This window comes from Lutra lutra, chromosome 7, assembly GCF_902655055.1.
Source record: "Lutra lutra chromosome 7, mLutLut1.2, whole genome shotgun sequence".
NCBI lineage: Eukaryota > Metazoa > Chordata > Mammalia > Carnivora > Mustelidae > Lutra > Lutra lutra.
This window is the reverse complement of record NC_062284.1, coordinates 142,390,880-142,417,781: the sequence shown is the minus strand read 5'-3', so window position 1 is coordinate 142,417,781 and position 26,902 is coordinate 142,390,880. Positions and strand designations below refer to the sequence as shown.

The 26,902-nt window shown below is 49.6% G+C and overlaps 1 protein-coding gene across 4 annotated transcripts in view; it reads right to left on the bottom strand.

Moving 5' to 3' along the window:
• EML1 (EMAP like 1) overlaps positions 1 to 26,902 on the bottom strand; it is a 176,599-nt gene that overhangs the window by 7,002 nt on the left and 142,695 nt on the right. For all 4 annotated transcript variants that reach the window (XM_047737143.1, XM_047737140.1, XM_047737141.1 and 1 more), the window contains 12 exons: positions 25,140 to 25,269; positions 21,608 to 21,757; positions 20,774 to 20,843; positions 18,534 to 18,644; positions 17,611 to 17,706; positions 15,881 to 16,015; positions 15,123 to 15,222; positions 13,932 to 14,086; positions 11,264 to 11,389; positions 10,859 to 10,990; positions 8,192 to 8,259; positions 5,919 to 6,007 (listed from right to left, as the gene is read on the bottom strand). In XM_047737143.1, coding sequence (XP_047593099.1) covers positions 5,919 to 6,007; positions 8,192 to 8,259; positions 10,859 to 10,990; positions 11,264 to 11,389; positions 13,932 to 14,086; positions 15,123 to 15,222; positions 15,881 to 16,015; positions 17,611 to 17,706; positions 18,534 to 18,644; positions 20,774 to 20,843; positions 21,608 to 21,757; positions 25,140 to 25,269 — 1,362 coding nt within the window. The remainder of the gene's footprint in view (positions 1 to 5,918; positions 6,008 to 8,191; positions 8,260 to 10,858; positions 10,991 to 11,263; positions 11,390 to 13,931; positions 14,087 to 15,122; positions 15,223 to 15,880; positions 16,016 to 17,610; positions 17,707 to 18,533; positions 18,645 to 20,773; positions 20,844 to 21,607; positions 21,758 to 25,139; positions 25,270 to 26,902) is intronic.

Genomic DNA, 26,902 nt, shown 5'->3' with positions numbered 1-26,902 from the left:
AGTCAGCCTGTCCCAGGTGGGAATCCTGATGGAATAGGGGTAAACAGGCCAAGGACAGCGGAGGCCTGGAGGGGGAGACCATCTGTGGTGACGGTTCTCGAGAAGGCTGCAGAGCTGCATGGGAAACCATCCACCCTTGAGTCCTCCAACTGACAGGGCCCTGACAATAATGATGATGATAAACACTAAAGGCTAATGATAATTATTATCAAATTACAACAGTTCACATTTATGTAGTGTCCACTAGGTACCATCCTAAGCTCTTCCTATATTCTTCCTGTATTCATGTATTTCATCCTCATAAACCCTGAAGACAGGCAGATATGCCCATTTTTCAGGAGAGAAAATGGAGGCACAGTGGTAAAGTAATTTGCCCAGGGTCACACAGGTTTACGGAAGCTGGGATTTGAACCCAGGCAGTCTGACTCCAGAGCCTGGAGGATTTCGTTGCTGATTCTGCTGCCCGTGACATAGATTAAGGGCAAAGCACGGCTGAAAGCCTGATGCGCGACGTGTCGGCATGCTGGCCTATACACTCCTAAGCCAATGACCTCAAGGTAAGAACTACCGTATCATCTGTTAACTTTCTTCATAACGGAACCATCTGTTATAATTTTAGCTGCTCCAGCTCTAGGGTTTCGACTACTCTAGGCACCTCCTGTAAGTGGAATCATACAATTTGTCTTTTTGTGTCTGCCTTATTTCACTCAGCGTGACATTCTCGAGAGTCACCTGTTAGAGCATGTGTTACAATTTCCTTCCTTTTCAAGGCTGAATACTATTCTGTTGAACGGCTAGACCACATTTTGCTTCTCCATCCATCTACTGACGGACACGGGGGTTGCTTCTACCACTTAGAATAGTTCTCATAGAATAACAGCGCCATGAACATGGTGTACAAAAACCTCTTTGAGAAAAAGGTCCCCTGGTTAATGAAGAAAAGCTCCATGGAGCGCCTGGGTGGCTCAGTTGGTTAAGCGGCTGCCTTCCGCTTGGGTCATGATTCCAGGGTCCTGGGAATGAGCCCTGCATCGGGGTCCCTGCTCCAGGGGATGCCATGAGGATAACTGACAAGAAATGCAAATATACTCCCCAAAGAACTCTGCTCACGTCCACAGGAGCTGGTAGAGATCTGAGGGCTTCCTAGGAAAGAGAGTGCAGACAAAGGCTTCTTGCATTTCAAAAACATTCAAATAACCAGAAAATGATGACAAACATGTAATACGCATAGAAGAATGCAAAATATTTGCCAGAATTAACAGTAAAATATGATACTTAAAACATTAAGAATGAAAGGCATTCTGAGCTGAGTAAACATCTTCTCAACATCGGAGAAAAGGTTCCAAGGTGCCTGGAGGGGGGTGTCTGTTTAGGGTGACAAGTGTGAACTTTGCTCAGGCACCAGGAAAACACATCTGGGAGGGGTGCTCCTTCTCTCATCATACCAGCGGAGATTAAGAACACGGCTCCGCCATGACGTAGAGAGGACGACCGTTCAGCCTATAGAATAGAGAATTCCTACAAAGCAGTAGCAGCTCAGTCTGGGCCAAGTATGTCCAAGGACAAAATTGCTATTTCCGAGAGTGTTTACGTAGCTGAATATCCTGCATATCACAGAAAAATAGCATTTCCTAAAACACAAGCATCCAATGACAAGGCCTAGAAGCAAGGGCCCGCCCAGCAGCCATGAGCACTCCTGGCACCCACACTGTCAGAAGGACTCAGGCTTCCACTGGCCCGAGATGAGTAAACTGCTCCACCTGTGATAACTATCACAGACGGAAAGAGAACAAATATACTTCGGTTCACAATGGCATCCAACCCACCACCACTGACTGATCACTGTTAAGGCATACAGAGAACAAATTCATTATTTTGGAAATTGGTAAATAAAGTAAAAGACACCAAGCAGGGGCACCTGGGTGGCTCAGGCAGTTAAGCGTCCAATGCTTGGGTTCCACTTGGGTTGTGATCTCAGGGTTGTGAGATCATGCCCCGCGTCAGGCTCCATGCTCAGCACACAGTCTGCTTAAGACTGTCTCTCCCTCTCCCTCTGCCCCTCCCTGCTGCTTGCACACACTCTCTCCCAAATAAATAAATCTAAAAAAAAAAAAAAAAAAAAGAAATCAGGCATTTAACTTGACTTTCCTTAACGAACGCTGCCATGCTTCTGGATAACAAAGTAGATGATCAGCAGTTTTTCTTTATGGAACTATTCTATCTAATAAGTGAAGAAGAAAATCTAACATCGCCAAACCACTCATTTGTAGCCCCGTGTGGATCTGGGGATTGGGCACCAATAGCTCCTAAGATCACACAAAGTGAGAGAAGATGTGACTCTCTGGTAGCTGGAAGACAGTAATACAAGCAGAATCTAGATGGAATCCAGCTCTAGAAGCAAACATCACATCAGAGGAAGTCCAACGGACAGAGGAACATGTTAACAGGACACCATGGGGACACCCTCAGCAAAATCCAGAGTGGAGAAAACAACTACAGGAAAAATGAGCCCATTCCTTCAAGTGAACATTGTACACATGAGAGGGGGGAGGGGGTGGAGGAGGGAGAGAGAGAATAAGCACAAGGAACTGTGGATTAAAAGGGACTTCAGGGGCGCCTGGGTGGCTCAGCCCATTAAGCGTCTGCTTCGGCTCAGGTCAGGATCTCAGGGTCCTGGGATCCAACCCTGCATCAGGCTCTCTGCTCAGTGGGAGCCTCCTCCTTCGCCCGCTTCCCCTGCTTGTAGTCCCTCTCTCACTATCTCCCTTTTAAATAAATAAATAAAATCTTTCAAAAAAAAAAAAAAATGGACTTCAGAGACATCCCAGGCAGTTACTACGTGTGAGACTTTTTTGGATCCCAATTTAAACTGTTAAGAAGTCCAGTGAAAATTTGAATACTGACTATTCATGATATTAAGAAGTTAATGCTATTTGGGCTGAGCAGGTGACAGTGACACTGTGGCTATGTTAAAAATAAGTAGGCAGGGCTTCCAGCTGTGGCGTAGGGAGAAGCCTGGCAAATCCTCTCCCCATAATGCGATTATAAAGACGTACAAAACCGACCAAAATAACCATTTCCGTACTCTGGAAATGATCAAAGGCATAAATCCATCCGAGAAGTGTTTATGCTTAAAAAGCTGCTGAACCTGTGGGGAAGGACAGCATGAGTCCCTGGGGCGCTTGCCTGGGGCTGTGCTCACCCCGCCCACCGGCTGGGGGGCTCCGAGGTTCTGGCCGGGCAGGGCCCTGAGCACCACCGGCTTTATTTCCGTGGTCAGGCGGCTCACTCCCTACAAAGCTCTGGGCTGCAGCACTGTAGACAGAAGTGACCATCTCCAGGTTGGTGGAGCGGCGAGTGCCCACGGTTCCCGCAGGCTGTACTCACGGCCGCCGCTGGAGTGAGTCCATTGTGGCGGTGGGAGGCCGCGCGCACGCGCGTACGTGCCCGCGTGGGGGCAGCCAGGAGAGAAGCCCTGCTCGCCCGAAGCTCGCAGCCACGGCGAGGTTGTGCGCATGCCCGGGGAAGACGCCGCAGCGCCAGCGGAAATAGGAGCCAGGCACACCCGGAAACGGCCTGAACTCCAGACACGCCCCGCACGCATGGCTGCGGGCGGAGGATGCGAGCCTCCCTGGCTGGGGGGGTTGGGGCGCTGCTCTGGCCTGTCCTCCACCCAAAATGTGTGAAGCCAGACTGAGAGGGCTGGGAAGAGAAACTAACAGGTCCCATGGTGTCAGCGGGAGAGGGCAAGCCTTCCCTCTCGGCCACGCCGGAGCGGTCAGACAGGACACGGACGACCCCAGCGACACATCGGTCAGCTCTGACGCTGGCCACCAGCTTGTCCCACCGACCAGTAGACGGCACTGCCCCCAGGAGGGCACGACGCACAGTCTCCTCAAGTGCGCCTGGGACACTGTCCGGGACAACCAGTGTCAGGCCGTAAAAACAAGTCTCCATGAAGCAAGCGTGATTAAAGCCACACAAGATGCGCTCTAGGCCGCGACAGGAGGGGACATGGGAAATCCCCCAACGTTCGGAATTCATCAGCACACATCTAAAGAACCCGCAGGCCCAAGAAGGAATCATTAGGGAAGTTAGGAAATGTTTTGAACGGAATGGACGTGAAAACACAACGTATCAAAGTCTGTGGGATGTGACTGAAACCGCTCGAAGGGAAATACTCTTTTTCAGACAAAGGAGGGGAAGGGGCAGAGGGAGAGGGGGCGAGAGAATCTGGAGCAGGCTCCACACCCAGCGTGGAGCCCAGCACGGGGCTGGATCCCACGACCCTGAGATCATGACCTGAGCCCAAACCAGGAGTCCGACGCTTAACGGACTGAGCCACCCAGGCGCCCCAACAATCACCTTTCTGAAAGAAAGCCGAGGGGAAAAGCTTCAGGACTTGGGTGCGACACTAAAAGCATGATCCCTCAAAGAAAAGCCTGAGAAACTGGGCTTGATCAGAATGGAAAGCTTCTGCTTCAGAAGACCCCATTGAGAAGATGGGAAGACAAGCCACACCTGGGAGAAAACGTGCAAGTGGCAGAGCTGATAAAGAACGTATACACGGACTCTAGAAAGCGCTCTTACAACTCAAGAGTAAGACAGACAACCTGACTAGAAAACAGGCAGAATACCTGAAAAGGTATTTCACCAAAGGTACAGGAGTGATTGACAGGCACAGGCGAACATTCCCAGCATTTCCGAGTTTGGGAGCCAAGTTAAAACCGCAGCAGGAGGGGCACCTGGGTGGCTCAGTGGGTTAAGCCTCTGCCTTCGGCTCAGGTCATGATCCCAGGGTCCTGGGATGGAGCCCCGCATCGGGCTCTCTGCTCGGCAGGGAGCCTGCTTCCCCCTCTCTCTCTCTGCCTGCCTCTCTGCCTACTTGTGATCTCTGTCTGTCAAATAAATAAATAAAATCTTTAAAAAAACAAAAAACAAAACCGCAGCAGGATACTACTCCACCCCTACCAGAAGGGTCGTTGTGAAAGAGGCAGGTAATAACGGGTGTGGGTGGAAATGCAGAGAAAAACCCAAATCCCCACGTTGCTTGTGGAAACCTGAGACCGTGTGGACTCTGTGGCAAGCAGTTGGGCACCGTTTCATAAAATGTTAGACAGATTTACCACACAATCCACCAGTCCTATGCCTAGGAATTCACCTACGAGAAATGAAAACAAACCACAAAGAGACCTACAGTGAGTGCTCCCAGGGGCACTCTTCGTAATAACCAGAAACCAGACACCACCCCCGTGGCCGCTGCCGGATGAACGGATAAGCATATAATGAGGCATATCCACGAAGTGGAATCCTATCTAGCACTTCAAAAGGAATCGAGTACGGACACATGCATAACAACCCAAATTAATCTCAAAAACCAGTATTCCAGGTAGAAGATCTCTGTAGTATGTGATTCCACTGATAGGGAATGTCCGGAAAAGGCGATTTATAGAACAGACAGCAGATCAGTGGTTGCCTAAGGCTGAGGGGTGGGAGTAGAGCTTAATCGCTAAGGGGCAGGGAGGGAAGTTTTGGGGCGATGGCAAGGTTTGTGGTGACGGCTGTACGGTGGCATGAATTCACTCAGAATCTGTCAATTATACCTGAATAAAGGTGTTAAAAAATAAAGAGGCCTCATCTTCTCACGATCTGTTCGGTAATATTAACAGATGAAGGGCTAAGTTCTGGGACTGCTTCGAAGGGGCTCCTGCGAAGCCAGATCGGCTAAGTGTGGGTACGTCTGCAGCTGGGTGGTGACCGCACGGGACTCAGTACGCGAATCGGTCTAATTTTGTCTACGTTTGACAGTAAGAAGCAGGACAGTTTAAGCTCCGCTCAGGAGGCTTGCGAGATTTCTTCCTTTAAAGACATGCACGCAGGATTTCCTAACTGTATGGCCAGCGGACTGCGGCTCTCACCCGGGGAGTAACGCATGACGGACAGCTGTTCGTTTCCGTCCGTGTGAACGGTGACCAGGTCTTTTGTTTCCGTATCGAACACAAACCACCTGTTGTGAACACGAGAAAAAGCACGGTAAGCTGTTTGGTGAGAAGATAAAGGAAGACTAGTACACTTGACAGTAACTGTTAAAAACCATTCCTCTCCGGGCTTCATAAATACTCTGTTGGCTTAACAAGAACGTTTATTCTCGGCTTTTCTTTCAGGCAAAGTTCCTTCAGGTAAGCATTTCCTAAAGAAAGAAGCAGCATGCTGGCTTTCCTTTGAAGTGATGTGGTTCCACCGTGGTGACAGGGACCTCAGGGCTTGAGTTTTGTCACTTGTATCTCAAAGGACAGAAAGCCCTGAGGCTAGGCCCCCGGCCAGAGGAGGCAGCACACGGGGCCCCTGCACGGGTTTCCCCAGACATCTGGCCCCAGAGCTGCAGGGTGGGTCCCAGGGGCTGGGCTGGGCCAGCCTTGGGGTGTCTGGCCTCCAGAGAGTGATGCCGGCAGCAACAGCCCAGGGAAAGCCTGGGTGGAGAGGGTGGCAGAAGGGTGGCCACGGACCTGGTCTGGGCTCCACGTCCTTGATTATCCAATGAGGATAAGGGCCAAGTCCACCGTGGAGGCACAGTGTTGAAGCAAACCCTAAGGGATACAGATGTGCTTTCTATCTGCCAACAAGGACTCGGTACTCGGTGCATGTACTCTCCCGCCTGTGTGTTCTCAGGTGGTGACAGTCACGAGCCTCCAGTGTTTCCAGGGATGGAAAGGACTGTGGGTGCCGTTGTGGCAGCTTCAGACCCAGGGGCCCCCAGACAGGGTACACTCCATGGGCTTGGCCAGCGGGCAGTGCTAGTTTCTCTGTTTCCTAGTCCAGGGGACGGGCTGACCCCTGAAATTTGGATTTGGCTTCTCGACTTGTGTCTTCAACAACCATCTACCTTTAATGTGCTGTTGACCGTGAACAGAGGCCAGAACATAAGTGCAAGGGCTGGGGCTGACTGGGCTATGCTCCGGAGCCCTGTGAACGGCCCCATCCAGAGCTAAGGCTGGTGCGAGGACCAGAGATGTGGGAGGCAGACACAGCGGGAAGCACTAGAGTCCACGTGCCCTTTCTCCCACCCACGGGACCTTGTCTGTGATTCTGGGCATCCTGGTGCGGCCCCCAGGCCCTGTCCTACCGCTCGTAGTCAGCATGTGGCTCTAGTGATCACTGGCTGTCAGCCGCTCATCAGAGCCCGTTGAGTCTGAAGCTTCCACCGTCCCCAGGAGAGTTAAAAGGAGGGTGTGTGTGTGTGTGTGTATGTGTGGGTGTCACACACAAATGCACATGCAGCAAAAGATTTTCATGAAGAATACTGTTGGCTGTGAGGTGCCCAGCTCTTAAGATGCTGTGACCTGTGACTTATAAATGGTTCCTCTTTCCTCATACACACTCCAGTCATCCCAACAGAGTCTAAATGGTTTGCTTTCTAGAGAGAAAGGATGGGAGGAAATCACTAAAAATATCTGAATTAAACCGCAACAAGCATATATGTACCATGACAAACGATATGAAAGTGTAATCAAAATGTACAAAACACTGAGCACCAGAGCCACCAACACGCCAGAGAACACCCCCTATGCCACCTCCTCCAATCGCCAGGGCCGCGTGTCTAGGCAGGTAATACCGTCACGGTTTATGACGTGACACTACTCAGAGCGGTTGTCCTGCTGGCCCAGAGACACAGCTGCTGAGTGGTGGAGCCTCGAGCCAAGCACACGCCTACTGCCTGGCCTGTTGGAGACTCTTGGTAAATACACATTGGCAGAATCTGAGCACGAGGCTTGGGATCTGGGCAGTTTCTAAAATTTTGAAAGGGCAGCAAGAAAAGCATTTTTAAACTCTTGGGGCTTTGAAATGCTTTTCGCCCAATTCCAAAGCTGAGGCTCCTCCCACAGCCTGCAGATCAGGGCTTGGGGAGCTCCACAAATCCCCCGAAACTGTAGGCAAGCATGTCTGTGTGTGCGTGTGTGTGCGCATGCGTGCGTGTACGCGTATGTCTGTGCATGGGCGGAAAGGTCCAGAGCTTTCGTCAGATACCCCCTTCCCTGCCCTGTCCTGAATGCGAAGGTTGCCGTCTTCCCTGTTAGTTTTGAGTTCTGGCTTAATTCTTGGGCGGTGGCTAGAAGCTGGGTGGGGCAGCCACCCTGTGCCTGACCCCGGGGGACCACAGACCCAAAGCGGAGCCCTGGCGACACGGACTTACCTGCCAGTCAGTGTTCCCACCGCAAGCACAGACCCTGAAGGATGAAAACCAGAAGACTGAGCTGGATCCTAAAACATTGTAAAGGAAGTGTAAATTGATGGCCAGACACAGCACTACCGCAGAAAACACACACGCACGGCTGTTCCAAAGGGGCTTAGTGGCCCCACTGAAACAACAAGGCTCTCTGCGCTCCAAGAGAGGAAAACGTTCTCCTACTCCGGTGAAGGTCACGTGTCCGTCACACTAGATATGGGTCCCTTTAGAGGTTTTCCTCTTTCTGTCTGAATTATCTTTTCATGCCTACAGGAATCAGAAGACAGACCAACACATAAATGCTTTTCCTCCCAGTCCTGGCAGCCCCTTGGGTTGACCCCCATGGTGTGCCTGATGGCCCTGGAAACAGGACCGCCGAGCCCGATGCCAGTAGTGACACTGGATCAGCCCCCCCGGGGCACATGCAGCACACTCAGCAGGCCCGGAAGGGTCTCGAGACCAGGAAGCACATTCAAGGTTTGGATCCAGTGTCCCTGACTAACGTGTCCATCACTAACTCTGGCACAAGGTGGGATGGGACTGATGATAGAGGAAGAAGCAAGTTGTCAAGTCACAGGAGAGGGAGAGTTAGAGGAAGCTCGACTGGGAGACTGGGCAGACGCTTCCTGGTGCCAAGACCCTCGGAACTGGAGCTTCTGGTCCAGGAGGGATCAGGCTGGTGAAAGAGGGAGCGGACACCCTGATCAGTATTTTCTGGGATCAGGTGCTACGAGGACGAGAGTGTGATCCAAGAGACCGAAGCGACCCAGTGTGGGGCGTATTTGAGTAATGACGGGTAGAAAGGGCATCCCAAGCTGGGATGTCCCGGTGGGATGGAAGGTGTGTGGATGTCACTAATGAAGGCTGTGCCTTCACGGTCAGGGCTGAGATCACGGGGAAACAAGAGCATGGTGACACTGACTGTTTTCTTTCTGTATAGAGTGTGACGTGACTGGGGCGCCTGGCTGGCTCAGGCGGTAGAGCCTGTGACTCCTGATCTCCGTGTTGAGTTCCAGCCCCACACTGGGTGTAGAGAGGACTTAAAAACAGTAGAATCTTTAAAAATGAAAAGTGTGACATGATTGAGTCTGCTTTAGATAGAAGGTCCCTTGGTGGAGGGGCTTTGAATGGACCCAAGCGAGAGGAGACTGGTGACAGGGAGACCGAGAAAGCAGCACCCGTGGGAATGGAAATAGAGTCGGGCATCGAGACGCCACTGCGTCAACTGAAAAACGAGAGGGCAGGTACTGACTCTGTTCTGGGCAATGATTTCTTCAGGTGGGAGCTGCAACCAAGCTCAGGGCCGCCCCGAGACACAGAGAGAGCCACCTCCGCTTGGAGCTTTGCTGTGTCATTAATTCTCTCAGGCTCCTTACATTTCCCCATTGAGGACACTGAGGCACAGGGAGGGTCTCGTCCAAAGCCACATGGCAGTGGGTTAAGGAGTGAGGACTTAACCAGAGATCTTTCTGGCACCTGGTTCTGAGCCCCTTCCCCTTCTGTCGGGCTGAGGGGTGACCGGTCAGGGGAGCAGGAGGGGGATGGAGCCTCCAGGATTGCTTTCAGGGGGGCTGCGGCTGAAGAGCAGCAGGGGAGGTCACCCCCCCCCCCGGCTGTGTCCTCCCATCTGTTCCTCCAACCCCCAGGCGGACAGGTCCAACACAGGACACCGCTTCCTTCAGCCCATCCTGCCACCTGGGCCGACCCACTCTTCCGTCTGAGGGGTTCGGGTCCTGTCACTTCAGTGTTCAGCTCCATCAGTGGCGGCCAGCTCTAGACCCTCGGTGACCTTCTCGGGGGCAAGGGGCCAGGGGGTAAAGGGCTGAAATGCAGATGTGGATGCTGGGGAGTGCCGGGCCCCTGGTGGGAGCTGCGAGGAGGAGTGGGGGCTGCAGAGGGCGGGACACGTCAGCAAGGACCTGGGCTACACAGGACGTACGGTGCTTCAGAGTCTGTTCCACGCAGGGGAAGACCGGGGATCGGGGAATCAGACTGAGCTGCCTGTAAGCGCTGGCTCTGTCACTTGCTGACCTAGCGGCCACGGCCAGCCAGTGGACTTGGCTAAGCCTCGCCTTCCAATCTGGTCACCTGGCGCCCTGGCAGGTGCAGCTCCAGCTCCTGCAAGCCCAGTGCCTGGCGCTCAGCAACTGCCCCGCGGCTGGCTCCACGTGGGCAGGACAAGGACGTCCCCACGCTCCAATACGTAATCTGCGTTCCTTCTGTGAGGATCACAGTGAAGCCCACTGGAAGTCTAAAGCCTGGGGGTCAAACTCCAATTGTAGACATAAATTATGTCGGATGCATAAATTCTCGTTGCAAAGGTGCGCTGTAGGCGGGGCATGGGCTCACGACAAGCTTCTGAGCACGGAAGGTAGTGAAGGAACTCTGCGCTCAGGGGAACCTCCCAACTCTGTAAGGCTAGCTTGCTGTTGAAAAACTCACCAGCAAACTTCAGGATGACATGGAGGGGACCACTTGAGGCCGTGTTTAAACCAATGCCGGCCAAAGGGGGTGAACTGGGTGACATTTACTTTGGGACAATTTTCTATCTCTATCCATTGCATGCAAAAACATAAACGAACGTGTTCCAGATGAACTTTCATAAGAAAAACGCCACGTAACGTGCATGTCTACCTCAATGACTTTGTCCCAGACGGGCCGGTGACCGACAGCATCCCAGAGAGTGGCATGCCTGTCATGCCCACAGGTCAGAAACTGAGGTTTGGAGGCGTGGATGGCCAGTCCCCAGAGCTCATCGGTGTGACCCTGCAAAGGACCAAGACAGAGGAAGCCCTCTGAAATACTTGGGGAGACTCAGGGGCGGGGGCCTGTGGCATCCACATGCTTTCGGCTGCCCTGCCCAGTTTCCCTTCCCACCAGACCTAAGCCAGGACAGCAGCTGAAACTCTGATGCCAAGGAAGGCTTCGCTGCTATAAAACAAAGGGATCGTCCCCTGTGTGCAAGGCTCTCTCATGCTCTCTGAGCCTCTGATACCACAGCTGGTGAAGGCCGTGCTGGGCCGGCTGGCGGGAGCGCACCTGAGTGATGGGTGTGAAGTCCCCTGACAGAGTGCCCTGCAGAACGAAGTTTCTAGTTGTGCCTATCAAGATCACATCGCCCTTCCCCTCAGTCACTGTCCGGATCGGGCCAAACTGTTCTGGAATCTGCATTGAGAAGAAAACATTGAAAATGTCCTTAAATATTAGCTCCACCATTCCAAATATGTGTTTATATATCATGATGACAGCCCCTCTCTCCTCCCTCCCACATACACATGCACCCATGCACACACACACACACGCACACGTGCACACACATACACATAACATGGAGAGACAGCAAGGTCCGGAGCTGGGACTTGTTGAGTGAACGATCAAAACCTCACATTGGACGTTTAAACTCCAAACATGTATATAAGTATAAAAGAATCAGCAAGAGGACGCCTGGGTGGCTCAGTCGGTTAAGCGGCTGCCTTCAGCTCAGGTCATGATCTCAGGGTCCTGGGATCGAATCCCACATCGGACTCCTTGCTCCGCAGGGAGCCTGCTTCTCCCTCTGCCTCTACCTGCCACTCTGCCTGCTTGTGCTCTATCTCTCTGACAAATAAATAAAATCTTAAAAAAAAAAAAAAAGAATCGGCAAGAGTAAGGTCATTAAACAAAAACAATGAAAAATGAAGTATCTTTTTCTTGGTTGGAGTAAAAAAATTAGAAACAACACTGGTTAGTTTACTCTTTTCTTCTTGTGGCTTTGGATATCAGTAGCGGGTACAATTTGGAAAGTATAAAACAGAATAATAAGCTGTAAGTAGAGTTCCTGGGGCATCTGGGGGCTCAGTGGGTTAAAGCCTCTGCCTTCGGCTCAGGTCATGATCTCAGTCCTGGGATCGAGCCCCGCATTGGGCTCTCTGCTCAGCAGGGAGCCTGCTTCCCACTCCCCCGCCCCCCGCCTGCTTCTCTGCCTACTTATGATCTCTGTCAAATAAATAAAATATTAAAAAAAAAAAGAGTTCCTAAAATTTACTGTAACTTAAAACGGTAAATTCTTTGGCAACTCCGTACAACTTAGTTTTGAAATCCATTGTTCCATGTCAGTAAACGTATGGAATTACCTAAATTTTAAGACAAACAATTTCAAAATATGCCTGCCAAGATCAATTTGCTGCATGCTGAAGTACACAGAAGTTCTTGTGCTTTATAGAGGAACAAACGTAGAGACCCTGCTGGGGGACTCTGGGCACCCTAGTTTTGGAAAGGAAAGACGCTGCCTGCTCTCTCACATACTTTCCATCTCCAGCGCAGTCTGTTGGCACAGATTTAAGAAAAGGTGAAGATAATCCATGCTAAGGAAGAGGAAGGTATGGATGCTAAAAAATTGATGAGAATCTTCTAGAAACTGGATGAGGCTCTGAGGCTTCTGTTGCAGTTACGATTTAACACAGAAGCCCATTCAGTGAAATGCTGGTCAAATCTTAGGCTAGAGAATGGCATCACGATGAAGATCTCCGTGAACGGGGAGGCGATTTCCAAAGCTCACCCAGAGGCCTTCCTTTATTAACAGCAATAATCAATAGAACCCTATCAATACCGCCAAAGCAGTGGGCCGCGCTGCCCTCTGATAGAACGGGTTACAGGATGTAACAGGATGCGTTGTGAGTGTTGTACACACCCACTCAGAGGCTGGAGAAGGTCTATAATGTGTCCGCTGGACGCTATGGATAGGGACCCTCAGCCTTCGCACTGATGCCCGCCTTGATGTGTGTCTGCTCCTAGGTCCCCAGAACCTGGGGGAGGGGGTCCGGTGAGTGTGTACAAGGCAGATTAAACTTCTTTCCTGTGGTTCCTACTGGTGTGCAGGGTAATAAGTTGGTAAAATCGATAGTGAAAGGAGAGAGAGCTTTAGAGAATATGTTGGCACTCAGCCATGAACAAGGTAAATACTCAGTAAATATTAGTTCCAGGTAGTAATGTCTCCAGAGTCACACCTGGAAATTAAAGAGGAAAAAGATGAAAGATTTTTTTTATTTAAAAGATTTTATTTATTTGTTTGAGGAGGGGGGAGATGAGCAGGGGAAGGGGCAGAAAGAGAGAGAAGCAGACTCCCCACTGAGCAGGGAGCCCAACGTGGGGCTGGATCCCAGGACCCGGAGATCATGACCTGAGCCGAAGGCAGATGCTCAATGGACTGAGCCACCCAGGCACCCCGAGAAGAAAGATTTGAATGAAAAATAAAAATGTGGATAATATTCCCTTGGAAAGATGAGACTGTTCTCTTACAAAAATACTCTAAATGGGCAATATATTACAACCTAAAATTTTACAAACCTAATTCCATTTTAGTAGTTATACTTAAACTGCTTCCAATGATTTTAATAAAACATTTCCTTTTTTTTTTTTTTAAGATTTCATTCATTCATGACAAAGAGAGAGGGAAAGAGGGAACACAAGCACAGAGGAGCTGGAGAGGGAGAAGCAGGCTCCCCGCCGAGCAGGGAGCCTGATATGGGCAGACACTTAACTGACTCAGCCACCCACGTGCCCCAAAATGTTTCCTTTTTAATAAAGTTTTATCTAAACCATTTTTGAAACAGCAAGATGAAGATTTCAAACTTAACAAGGAAACTGGTTAGTGTACCAGTTTCGGGAGGTTCAAAATGAATTTTGAAAAAAGAAAAGAATTTCGATAACGCTGCTTGCTTTATCTTACCTCAGTTTTACGAAGTTTCTGATAGTTTCCGTTCCAAGAAATGAGCTTGCGGTCCTTCCCTCCTCCTGACACCAGCGTGCCATCCCGTAAAATACAAAGTGCAAAAATGCCCCCCTCGTGGGCCCCTTGAACAGCGTAGCTTATCCGATTCGTACCTAAACACACCAAGAAAACCATCCTCAGGACGTTATCAAAGAGGTCGCCTCTGTCCATCCCATTTCTCTTTGGTTTTAAAGTGGCATCTTGTCGGTTAGGACAGCTCTGTAGTGTGCATCTACAAGGGACGCATTTCTAGAAGCTTGTGCAGCAGCAGACAAGCACGCTCTGCGCTACTTCACGGTGCAGGAGGACACGCTCATGGAAAGCCGAGGACGGAGCGAGCGTGGCAAGACTGCGCACGGTAAAGAACGGGGGCTTGGGTTCACATCCTCGACAAGTAGCTTCACTGTCCTACACCTCAGTTTCCCCTTTGTGTCCTGCTTATCCTGTAGGAGCCTGCTAAGGGTAAAAACGGGGTGACGTGGGAAGCATCTGCCCCCACAGTAGTGGGGACACTAGGGAAGTCACCACGTTACCCTGAAGTCACATCCAGGGGTCTGTTTCTGCCTTCACCCCCAACCCAAACTCTAAGCCCTCTGAGGACAGGGATGGTGTGGTTTCCCTTTCCTCCTGCTGCAAACGCTCATTGAACTTGACCAGATGGATGTTTTCTGATTAACGAATCCTCCTTACACGGCTGTGGGCTCCCTGACACCACGGCCTTGCGATCATCGGCGTGCTCGGTGGCTAACGTGCTGTCTCGCACACAATTAGTTCTCAGTAACTATCTGCCAGAAGCCGCGGGAACCAGGGAAGTTATTTAAGTGTCTTATAGCTAAATAGTCATTGACACCTTCACCACTGTAATTGGTTAATAGAACTCTTATTAAAGCTATTCCATCAAAATATTTTGGGCTTAAAGAGCCTTCTGCAGTGGTAGAAAGTGCACAATTCTTGGCTATTCTTGTTTTCCTCTGTTCTAGTTTTAAGGTTTCAGGTTACACACGCACCCATATTCATATGCACTTATTAAACTTGGGGTTTAGCTGTAATTCTGTTAACTCTGTTCACAGACAGCTCTTAGAGAAGTTGTGTTTAGCCCCGTAAAATATTCGTCCCCCATCTTTTGCTCTGGGGACAAGTCTGTGTTACCTTTTCCCCACACCAAGATGTTGCCGCTTGAGTCTCCAGTGATGGTGTCACCGTTTTCGGAAAAAGTCACGCAGAGGACAAACTTTGGCTTTTCTTGCTTCTGCGGGATGTTGTAAATATATACACGGATTTAGTCAAGACGCCCTCTAATTTGTATTTCTCTGACCTAGAGGCACGGTGCTCCTAAGCCGCATGTGCCTTTCATTTTCATCTACCGTTATATAACGTATGCCACGAGAGTATCTGCTTTAAAACAGTGAAATTTCTGGCAATTTTAAAGTTGCAGACAGTTGGGGCAGAGGAGGGTGTCATGGGACGGGCTGTGTTGTCATGACTAGAGCCTCAGAACAGGGCCCCCGGCCCTGGAACAAAGCAGTCCTCTAACTGGGCCCCTGCCGGGAAGGAGGCGCTGTCCCTGTTACTCACAAGCCCCAGGACCTTCTTGGTTGTTCTTTGCAAGGACCATGCATAGTGGGGGGGCAGCACCCGGCCCCCCGAGCGACTGTCCCTGCGCTTCTCCCCTTGTTGGTTCATCTTTCCTTCCTGGCATCACCAAGGATACCCACAGAGACACAAGGGGCCCTCAGTTCTGTGAGGGGTCCCCGGGAATAATCTTCATCGCTACACCCCCAGATAGATGTCCTGATTTGCCAATCACAGCAAATTCTGGAGACTGCGGTACGCCTCACTGCTCCCAGAGAAGCCCTGACCACATGCACCGCTCAGTGAAGACTCAAACAAATGGAATGTAACATTACCTCGAATAATCCTTGCTTCTTAATAAGGGAGTTTCCTTCTAATGTCCAAAAGTAGAGATGTGATTTTCCACAGGTAACTATTATGTTAGTGTCCGTGGGGTGGAAATCCGCAGCAAACACGGCTTCGTTAGAACACTTTGAGCAAAACAGGAGAATCAAATGTCTCAAATCTCTGGACAAGTCAGAAAATAAGTGACAGCTGAGCCGCAGACAGCGTGTCCGGGCCGAGCCCTAAAGCCTCTTGATTTTTCTCCCCACTGAGCTCACCTTCCATAAACACTCAGCGTATGTTTGCTGGGTGTCCTAACCTCTCCTTGTCTGTCTGTCTCCCCCGCTGGGCCGTAGCCCCAAGGACAGGGACCTCAGCTCCTCTCTCTCTACAGGGGAGGGGCAGCCCGGCAGGAGCAGGCACGAAGCATGTCTTTGCTGAAGGGCCGGGTGGAAACTTAAGAACCCAAGAATTTGCTCTCATCTCCCGTCACAGATTCCCAGCTGAGGCTGAAAACAGAATCGCCTGACGTGTGTTACAACGTGGTGTCAAGCCTCAGCTCCACCTGGGGATGGGAATTTTGGGAGGGACCCAGGAGTCTGGATTTTATCCAGCTCCATCACTCCTGGCTGACTTTGGCTGTCCCATTTGCTCTGGGATTCCCTCCTCGTAATTCCCAGGACTCTGCCGGTGGTTTGGTGACCAGGCCGGGGCTCCAGGGCTGGGGATCTGGCTCTTGGGAGTCACTGCACTGCCCCTGACCTGTTCACTGGGTTCGCAGCACCTGCACTTCGGCTGCATGAATCTGACCCTGATTGCTACTTCTGCTCGAAATTCAGTCACAAGCCTTAAACCTAGGTGATAATTTGCCTCTGACCACTTCCAACCCAGCAACCTAGCAAGAACTTAAATACTCGACCAGAATGTTAGTAAGCTGGTGTTAGGAAACATGCCAAATTAGAATACGGACCCAGCATCCCAGACACTCAAGGCAGAAAGATAAGGCAATGGATGGTGGTCCTGATGGCCGGGAAGTAAAGTGGTCTAAAGCTAATGGAGGACAGGATGGGGACTCTGAAGCCAGGTCTGTTAATGACTGGGATCCATTTATGATTTCCACAGGAGGAAAATACAAGAGAGCGTAAGGAAAGCTGGGGGACCTATCGCACAAGATGGACCGGAGGTGGTAAAGAGAAGCCCAGCGCACCCCTGCTGGGAGGGGCTGGGGTCCCGCAGGGGCGCTCGCCTTCGCAGAGGCCACTCAGCTTTGGCCAAGACCCGTGTTGGCCACGCTGGCCTCTCCCTCAGCCCTCGCTGCTCCTGACCTGTCCCCACTCCTCTGTCCCCGCCCTGTGGCACAAGGGGGTCACCTCCCGTACCACCACACCTGCAGCGCCCCCCGCGACAGCACGACCACACATTTTTGGAATAAAATGAGGCAGCAGTGAACAGGAACATGGGAGTGGCTCCGAAGGGGAGGGGCTGTGACATGAGGAAGAAGGAAACCTTACGGGTGTCATGAAGGGGGAGGAGACCCTGCCAGGACTTGGGACCGCACCCTGGGAGGGGAAAGGGGTGGGCTTGGGATTCCTGGGGGCTGGTGTCAGGTCCGAGGCCCAGCCCGGGAATGGGGAGCCTGTGGCCCACCAAGAAGTGGGACCTGGGCCTGGGAGCCAGCAGGAGCAGAAGGCTCCACTCGGGGAAATTACAGTGGAGCCCGGCAGGGGGCTTGGAGAGAGACCTTCACGTCGGCCAGCCGCTCCTCCTTCTGCCAGTCCCACACGGACAGCACGTGGTCGTTGGAGTCGTCCACAGTGCACAGACTGCTCCCTCCGTTCTGGAAAACAAAAGGTGTTCCCAGGAAGGCTACATTTGAGAATATAACACGTTACAAGTGACTAACAGTGAACATTAATTTTCCTTTTAATAGTGTGCACTTGGGCTAAAGAATACGTATGCACCGTTGTGAGACCTGCTTTCCGGTCACCGCGGAACAGTGGGTGAACGTGGGCGAGGAAGGGATGTGAGCAGCGGAGAGCGGTCAGGGATGGTCCTGCCCGGTTGGTTCTATTAGGAAAAGTCCAAAGGGGCTGCAGGGCCCCCTCCTGGAGGAGCCGGTGTCCACCGCACACACAGCACACGTCTGTGACTAATGGGCAGGGTGACCAGGAGGCTGTGTGGGAGCAAAGGCCCTGGGGCCGCGGCACGTGCTGTTCTGATGGGAACACGTGCACGCGTGAGTGACTGTTTCTCTGGAACAGTTTTTTCCAGGGTGGATCTGTTGAATGGGCACATCCTGAGGAAGATCTGGAGACCACGAGGCCCCTTTGGCTCCTGCTAATGGACAGGTAGCTGGCGTGGGGACGGCAGAGACACTAGGGCCACCTGTCAAGGAGCAGGTGAAATTCAAGGTCAGCGTGGGCAAAACCGCCCCAAGGAACACAAAGGCAGCACTGTGGGGCCTCTTCCTGTCAGGTGTGTGACCCCGAGGGGACACGTGTGACCTTTGAAGAGGGGACCTGAGGTGCAGGATGGTGTTGGCCTGCAAACCGACACACACACCTGGCAGCCAGCGAGTGTGTCAACTTCCTCCCTCTTCAACCTTGAGCGGCTGCTCTCCTCCCTACGGACAAGGGTGCCCGTGCCCGCGGGGCTCGCACTTACAGATTTTGAGAACGCGATACAGGTGACGGCTCGGTCGAAAAACCCGACTCCGATGACATGCAGCGTGTTCAGCGTCACCGAGTCCCAGATGCGCACGTGTGGGGGCAGTTGCTGTTTAGAAGGAAATGCGGAGAGAGAGTCGCTGGCTGCGCGGGGCGTGCACATCTGTCTTCACCTTGAAGCTACAAGACTACTTCAGTTCTGTCAAAACGAAAGGTCTTTTCCTGCATTTGAAGTCTCTGCCTGTGAGCATCAACGAAACGTGGCCAGTGGCTGCCGGACATCGTGACCCCTGAGACCAGCTGAACGTCGGGGCAGGGCCAGCGGGTTTTACGTTTTGAACAGCCCATTCTTCCTGACTGTACTGCAGGGACAGTCCCCCTTGGGCACCCAGATGAGCCCAAATTTTAAAAATGAAGAATGACAAGGAAAGCGGGATCTCACCCAAGGGCTATTCCTGTGAGGTCTCTATTGTCATTAAGTGTAAATACACCTAAATCCAGCAAGTCGGTCCCCAACAATTAGTACCGAGAGTTTAACACTCTTGGGCCTCGCAGGAGCAAAACGGGCAATTGATTATGCACAGATGAAATTTAGAATCATTACCGTTAGTTCAAAGCCCTCTCAGTTGTGTTCCAAGGTGAATGGTTCTAATTCTTCTCTCCTTCAAGAGAAGAAAGTGTCCTAGAGCCATCAGCAGGCGGATTGGGAGAAGGAGTAGCATTACACCAGGTGGACAGAGTGGGGTGACCCCTGGCCTGGACTTGCTCTGAGTAGCTGTGTGTCTGTGATGGTCAGATGACCTCTCTGTGTCTCTGTGCGCCTGAACTGAAGGCCTGGCTCGGAGAGCCATTCCATCTTCCCCGGCTCGAAATTCTGATTGGATTCAATGCCAGAGACGGAAATACCCTTTCAATCCACTAGAGGGAGGAATACAAGGTTTGCTACTAATTTCAGACCTGAAAGCCACTTATCATTAAAAAAAAAAAAAGATATGGGCCCATGGGTGGCTTAGTGGGTTAAGTCTCTGCCTTCGGCTCAGGTCATGATCCCAGGGTCCTGGGATTGAGCCCCACATCAGGCTCTCTGCTCAGGGGGGAGCCTGTTTCCTCCTCTCTCTGCCTGCCTCTCTGCCTACTTGTGATCTCTGTCTGTCAAATAAATAAATAAAACCTTAAAAAAAAAAAAGATGAAGACCCTATTCCATTTATGTGTATGTACATCATTATAAACTGATTTCCATTGTTCCTGTTATTTCTTTTTAAGTATAGAATTTTAATGGGAAAGAACACAAAATTAATATTTAAAATTTGATGTTATTAAGGTGTTTTCTAAAAAATGGCAGCATTGATGTTTCAGGAAGAAAATATGCTGCTAAAAATGGACATGCGTGGGGCACCTGGGTGGCTCAGTGGGTTAAAGCCTCTGCCTTCGGCTCAGGTCATGATCTCAGGGTCCTGGGATCGAGCCCCGCATCAGGCTCTCTGCTCAGCGGGGAGCCTGCTTCCTCCTCTCTCTCTCTGCCTGCCTCTCTGCCTACTTGTGATCTCTGTCTGTCAAATAAATAAATAAATAAATTAAATTAAATTAAATTAAATTTTTAAAAAATGGACATGCTCCGTGTAATGAGGTTCGTTTCATGTACGGTACAGAATAAGCTGTGCAAAGTAGATAGCAAAGAAACTACCAGGAGTTTTGGGTAAGACATGGCAAGGACCACAGACTGTGTTCAAGAACCAAGTGGAAGGCAGTTTCACGTTATTTTCGGTTTGTTAGAATCCACTAGTTCCTACTCTGATTCCTTACAATTCAAGTTAAAGTCTTGCCGAGGTGCTTACAAAATTGTGCCCAAATTCTCCTGCAGCCTTTGAGGGCCCCAGGGTGACACCAGGAGTACAGGCTACTCAGGCCGAGGGTCTAAAGTTTGCTTGGGATGCCTGGGGGGCTCAGTCGGTTAAGCCTCTGCCTTCAGCTCAAGTCATGATCCCAGGATCCAGGATCGAGCCCCACATCGGGCTCCCTGCTCAGCGGGAGTGTGCTTCTCCCTCTGTCCCTGCCCCTGCTCGTGTTCTTTCTCTCAAAGAAATGAAAAAATAAAAAATAAAAAAATTTTTTGCAACAAAAAATTTGAATTAGATACTTTATATCTAGGTGGACTTAATTCATCAGTGAAATGCTTCCAGAAGAGGATATCCAGTTAACCGTTCATTATAGAAATGTGAAAAGATAACGCAACTCACCTTTCCATCCTTAGATGTGCCTGCAACTTGTCCCGTTGCGATGGTGATCCTGTCAGGGTGAACTGCTAGGCTGAAAAAAAAAAAAAGTATTTATAGAACAGCCACTCTTTAAAGATAAGCCTTACTTTTCTCTTGGCCAAATATGATCTAGTCAAAAATTTAAATATGAGACCGACATGGTGCCTAACTTCTCACGGACTCAGGACAAGCTCCCTGAGCACACCAACACCCTTGGCCAGTTAGTGCCTGTTTCGTTCTACCCTTTTTCGAGAATTTCCAAACTCAAGGAGAAAGCATCCTTTGCTTGGGAAATACCAAGTCTCCTACGACCACCTTTATCAAGTATGTTAAGCAGCAGAAACATCATCTTTTTCCAACAGGATTTTTATACTTGACCAGGGCTATAGGACGGATAGAAATAGGGAAAGTCGCCCATTCAACCACCCGTCCTTCCGAGATACATAAAAGCCCTATCAAAAGCTATAGGTGAATTATGAGTGAATAAAAAGTGAATGAATTATAGCAAACCCAGGCATAAGTGTGAACATTTTTATTAAAAAATAAGAACTCCAGTCAGAAGCCATTAGCATCTTTGCTAAGGAGGCCTCCAAACAGGGGTATGTGGGAAGTTTGGGTGACGCAGTTGGTTGTGATTACGTGTTACATGGATAGAAACGAAACTAGTCTCTGGTGTCCTAGACAGCCAGCTAACTAGCCGACCTCTAGCTATGACAGTGCGACCCTAAGGGAGAGCTCTTCTCTGATGGTCTCTTTACTTCTATCTCAGCCCCAGTGTCTCTGCTGTGGCGCCTGCTGCACGGGGTAAGGACCCACCACTTCACATCGTCGTTGTGGCCGGTGTAGTGTCTTTGCAGCTGCTCCTCCACGTTGTACAGCACCACCACGGAGGCGATGAAGTACACTGTCTCCCCCGTTGGGAGCAGGTACAGGTTGTTTCGACAGTCGCGGCCCCGGTACCCATAGCTTGGTATGTGTCAAGAGAAACTCGATTTCCTTTGAGAGCTGACAACGTGTCAGCTATATTCACCGGGGACAGACAACACAATTCCGTAAGACCCTTCCCATCTATTTCTCTTGGTTCAGTAACATGAAATCGTAAAAACTCGGTGCCAGATACATGGGACTCTCAATGGGCAGGCGTAGGGTTGGGAAATTGTCCTTGAATTGAGGTGAATAGGTCTTTCTAAAAGATGGGGCTTTGTTTTTAGAAATTATGTTCATCTTGAAAGCTGAATTTTTCAGCTGAATCAAAAATGTCACTTGTTATTTTATTTACTAAAGGTCCCTAGAGGGGCTATTGGTGAAGTCGTCAGAAAGTGAACTATTTTGAACTGAGTCAATCAATCCTAGACCGTGGGAGCCACAGCCAGGGCCAGAATTCTTTGTTGAACTGTTTGGATTATCCGAGGATGCCTGGCTTCTTCACAATTAGTCTGCCTTTAAGTGTTGCCGAGGTCGGACTGTGGGGCTCTCAGTTTTGGGGCTGTGAGTTCAAGCCCTACGTTGGGTGTAGAGATTACTTAAAAATAAAATCAGGGACTCCTGGGTGGCTCAGTGGGTTAAGCCTCTGCCTTCAGCTCAGGTCATGATCTCAGGGTCCTGGGATCGAGTCCCACATCGGGCTCTCTGCTCAGCAGGGAGCCTGCTTCCTCCTCTCTCTCTGCCTATCTCTCTGCCTACTTGTGACCTCTGTCAAATAAATAAATAAAATCTTAAAAAAAAAAAATCAATTTTGCCAAGCTGGTTTCCTGAAAGGCCTGCCCCCATAACCAGCTTGACTCTAGAAGTGAAATCACCTGGGTACTGTACTTTGACACTGTTTAACACAAACGCTGGAATGTTTTGCTCCAGAATTTGTTCTCTCTTTCCCCTAGTTGTCAGACCACCTGCTCAGCTCTACCTCCGTGTCTGGAGGTCTAAACTGTATTCATTCTCCTTCCTGCTTGGGTGTCGGCTGTCACAGGGGAGGGCTCAACTGTAAGGACAGGAGAGAAGGCAGGGCCAGCGGGCCACCATCTCCCAAGGCCTATCCCATCCCTCCCTCGGCCAGCCTGGGGACTGACATCACCACGACGCCGCGGCTTCACCAGAGGCCTCGCTCTGCTTCTAGAATCCCAGCTAGCGAATGAATCGAATCCCTACGACGGGCTGTGGCATTTGCAGCTTGGTTGGAACAAAATAGATCTGAGGATGCGGGGTGACTGCGTTGTCTCAACTACCAAGCCCTGTGAGCTCAGAAGGACTGTTCCCCAAAAAACCTCTGCGTTCTGACTTTCTTTATCAAGTATTCAAAAGTAAATTTTAAGATACTGGTAACTGACTTGTAGACCTTAGTTATTGAGTCAAACTTGTTATTGTCATCAAGGAGCTAAATCTTTTCAATTTTTTTTCTTATGTTATAAAAGTACTAGTAAAAGGTGCAAACAACACTCCCACATATGTATGTAAAGGGTAAAAAACCACACTCTACCTTGCCACAACCACCCCTACCTCCTTGGAGATAACGACCTCTGTGAAGATTTTGGCATGTACACTTTCGAACCCCGAAAACTATTTTGGGAGCAAAACATCACTTGAACTTAGATGTGAAGAATGAATCTAACCAAAGTCCCATTTATCTGAAGTAAATTCCACTGTTTTACAACTTGAAAATATGAATAGAGAGTCGGCTGAAAAAAATGTGTTTTGAATGGTGCTTTCCAGCCATGATGGAACCGAACATGTAAACCAGTATCGACTTAAAGAACGGAATCGCTGTGATCTCACGCGTCAAAAGAGATGTCCATAAATGCTTAGGAGACCTGAGTTTGAAAATGTAAAAAATATGCCCCCAAAGAATATGATACCGTCATTTCAAATAGCAATTTTTCCAACTGAAATGACACCACCATCTATTTAAACCAACTTCCTAGAATTTATATCCGGGGCTTGGCATCCAACTGGTACTCAACGAAAATTTGTATGAGGGCGAAGAATGATCTTTGTCTTAAAATCTGCATGGACTGGAGGGTTTGCTCTGAAGTTAAACAAATAAAGTAAAATAAAATAAAATAGAATTAAATAAGGAAAAATAGAGCAAAAAATTAAAAAAACCCCGACACTTCATTCACCCTTTGTCATAGGCTCTATTTCTTTGTGTTTTAGGCTTTTTCTCCTCGGAGCTCATTCATGTTTCCAAATCTCATAGGATGAAGGCTCCAGCAGCTTTATCTCAAGGTTAGTCCTAGGGCAGACTTGGATTTCTGTGGCTTAGATTTTGGGCAGGGGAGGACTTTTCTTTCTCTTAAAGCAGCATTCTAGCTATGCTAATGTCAACTTTCTTTATGCCCGCACTGGACCCCCTACATTCAGTACCGGGGTGTTCCTGGTTATTCCTTAGTCTCCCAAGGCTGGCCAAGCCCCCTGCTGGTTTGAGGGGGAATGTCTGTCCTTCCCTCCAGGGTGTCTATCACTCTTTGTCTGGGTGTAAGGACTTCCTGCCACACAGTGTAGTCCAATCTCTGATAGTCTCATTTTCCTAAGTGTATAAGTCTGGTGTCCTCCTGCATGTCCTGTGTGTCCAGGTAAGCAGGCAGAGCTCTGGCTTTTCCGCCTGCGCTGCAGAGCTGGCCGAGCCTATGACAGCTACTATTAAAAATAATCCGTTCTTTCAATTTCATTAGAATCCTAAACTCTGCCCGTTTATGATTATTATCAGTAAGACTGCTTTTCTATTAGTTTTCAACTACATTTATTCTGCTGGAAAGATTAAGATTCAGGCCAGAAAGTGATGCATTTTCTTATGACTCTCTAAAAAAACAAAACAAAACAAAAACAAACAAACCCCATCCAGCATTTAACTATTTTCTCTTCGGGAAAGTAAGGTGGACGTATTTGAGCCAGGACTACGACCTTTCCTTTGGGACTTGTAAGAGAGTGTCCCCCACAATCAGGAGCCCTCCCAGAGCCCCTCTTCTGCTCGAACACCAGACTGGGTGTTCACATACAGGCCTTTTTGTTCAATTAATTTTTTAAAAAGTGAGAATAGAATACTTTGGTTTTCTTAAAACTTAAAGATAATGTGGGGCATGCGGGTGGCTCAGTCGGTTAAGCCTCCGACTCTCTGATTTTAGCTCAGGTCATGATCTCAGGGTTGTGAGATCGAGCCCCACACGGGGGTCCGTGCTCAGTGCAGAGGCAGCTTGGGATTCTCTCTCTTTTCCTCTGCCCTTCCCCCCGACCCAAGTAAATAAATACATGCTTAAGAGAACTTAAGTTACATCACTTAATTTTAAGTTAAATTTTAAGCTCCGGGCATGAATCAAGTTAAACCTCGTGCCAGGTCCGGTCAGTAAATAAAGGATACACCCATTCCAGCTTCAGTCTCTTGGTCGGTAGCTCTACTTTTGCTTCCAAATTATAGGAGTCCACTTGGTCTTTGGGCATGTACATGGTAACGGGGCGTCCCCGAAGAAACATTTTTACGTATCCTTCTTCTACAAAAAGAACATAGAGATCAGTAAGACACCTCAGTGCCCAGTGCCTCTGAAAACAAATGTTATCTTTTCTTTAGCCTTTTAGTGTAAAAGCAAAAACTTTACCCTTTGTGCGATTTCTAATTAATGTGGAACCAAAACACAACGCTGAAGAGTTTAAAACAAAAGTTTTTGCCCTGTTTATGTTTGACAGGCTGCCTAAGTACACGAAATACATGAGAAACCATAAAAGGTAGGAAAAACTAAGATTCCATTATTTTTCCACATGAGACTTGGTAGCTCGCATTTTCTTTATCATCAGGAGGGGGGAAAATGCCACCTCAAAAAATTACAACTAACACAAGAAATCTACTAAAATTTTTTATTGATTTCAATGTATGTACAATTTTAGTATCAAAATTCATAAGATTTCCTTAAATTTTAAATTGGTTTGGTATAGTGCAATGTAATGCAATATAGTGCAATGTAATGTATCTTTATGTGTCTTTTACAGTGGACAGCCTTTTCGAGTGTAAAGAACACAAAATCGGCAGAAGTACATGCTAGGGTACACGCAAGAAGGAAAATGCTCAAGGAAAAACTAGAAAGAAAATAAAAGAACAAAAGACCCATTAGAGAGAGGCATCATGAAATAGAACCTTCTAGAACAAACATTTTTATGATAACATCACTTGTGGCATTTCAAGAAATAACGGGGCAAGAGGAACACCCAGAGGCACATCAGCATGGGGCAAGTGTGGTTTTACAAAGAAATCAGCTGGGGGTTTCTGCTGGCACCCGGGAGATGGTGAGACCAGAGAGAATGTCTGTGAGCTCCTGGTGAATTCTGTTAAAACTCACAGCAGACCAAATGCCCGGGCCCCTGTGGCTGTTAAATCGGGGAGTTGGAACCGGTGTGGCAGCACAGAACTCAACAGAGACAAACACCCGTGGAGAGGAAACAGGTGAGGTCACGGAGGGGTTACACCGCCAGAAGCACGGCATTTACAGGTTAGTTTTGTAAGTCTTGTCCCCAAGGAGCTTCAAACAATGCCACATGCGATATGGCCTGCAGGTTAAGGGGCCGTCCCGGTTGCATGTTCCCTGTGTGCGTGCACTTCTGGGCTCACATGCACGCGTGGGATGCTCGCTCACTCTGCACAGACAGTCTGACTTGTGACTAAGAATCCCACGTGCTCATCCTGCAGATGCCACGCCAGCCGCTCAGGTCCGTGGACCTTCCTGTGAGGACACTGCCACCAGGCTGTCCTCCCCAGATCCCTTGGGGCTGGCCTTTCCCAGGTCTGGCACCCCAGGCTCTCTTACTCCTCCCCTGGGGCATTTTACATTCTGCTGCCAAACCATCAATGCCCAGAGTGGATTTCAGCAAGTCCTTCCTCCATGCAAAGTCCTTCGCCCGCTGTGTCACCTGCTGGCGTCTAGCGCCCTGCCTGCCCTCTCGTGTGATCTCTGTGGCCGCAGCACCGGCCCATATCCTCCTGTCTGGCCAGATGTGTCTCTTGCACTCTGCTCTGGGCCTCTGCCCTTGCCGAAACCTCTTCCCTTCCTTAATCCCTCACCCAAGTCTGAGCTCATGGGGCTGTGTGGCTGCCACACCTGCAGGACCCAGGAGCCCCCGGTGGACGACAGGAGG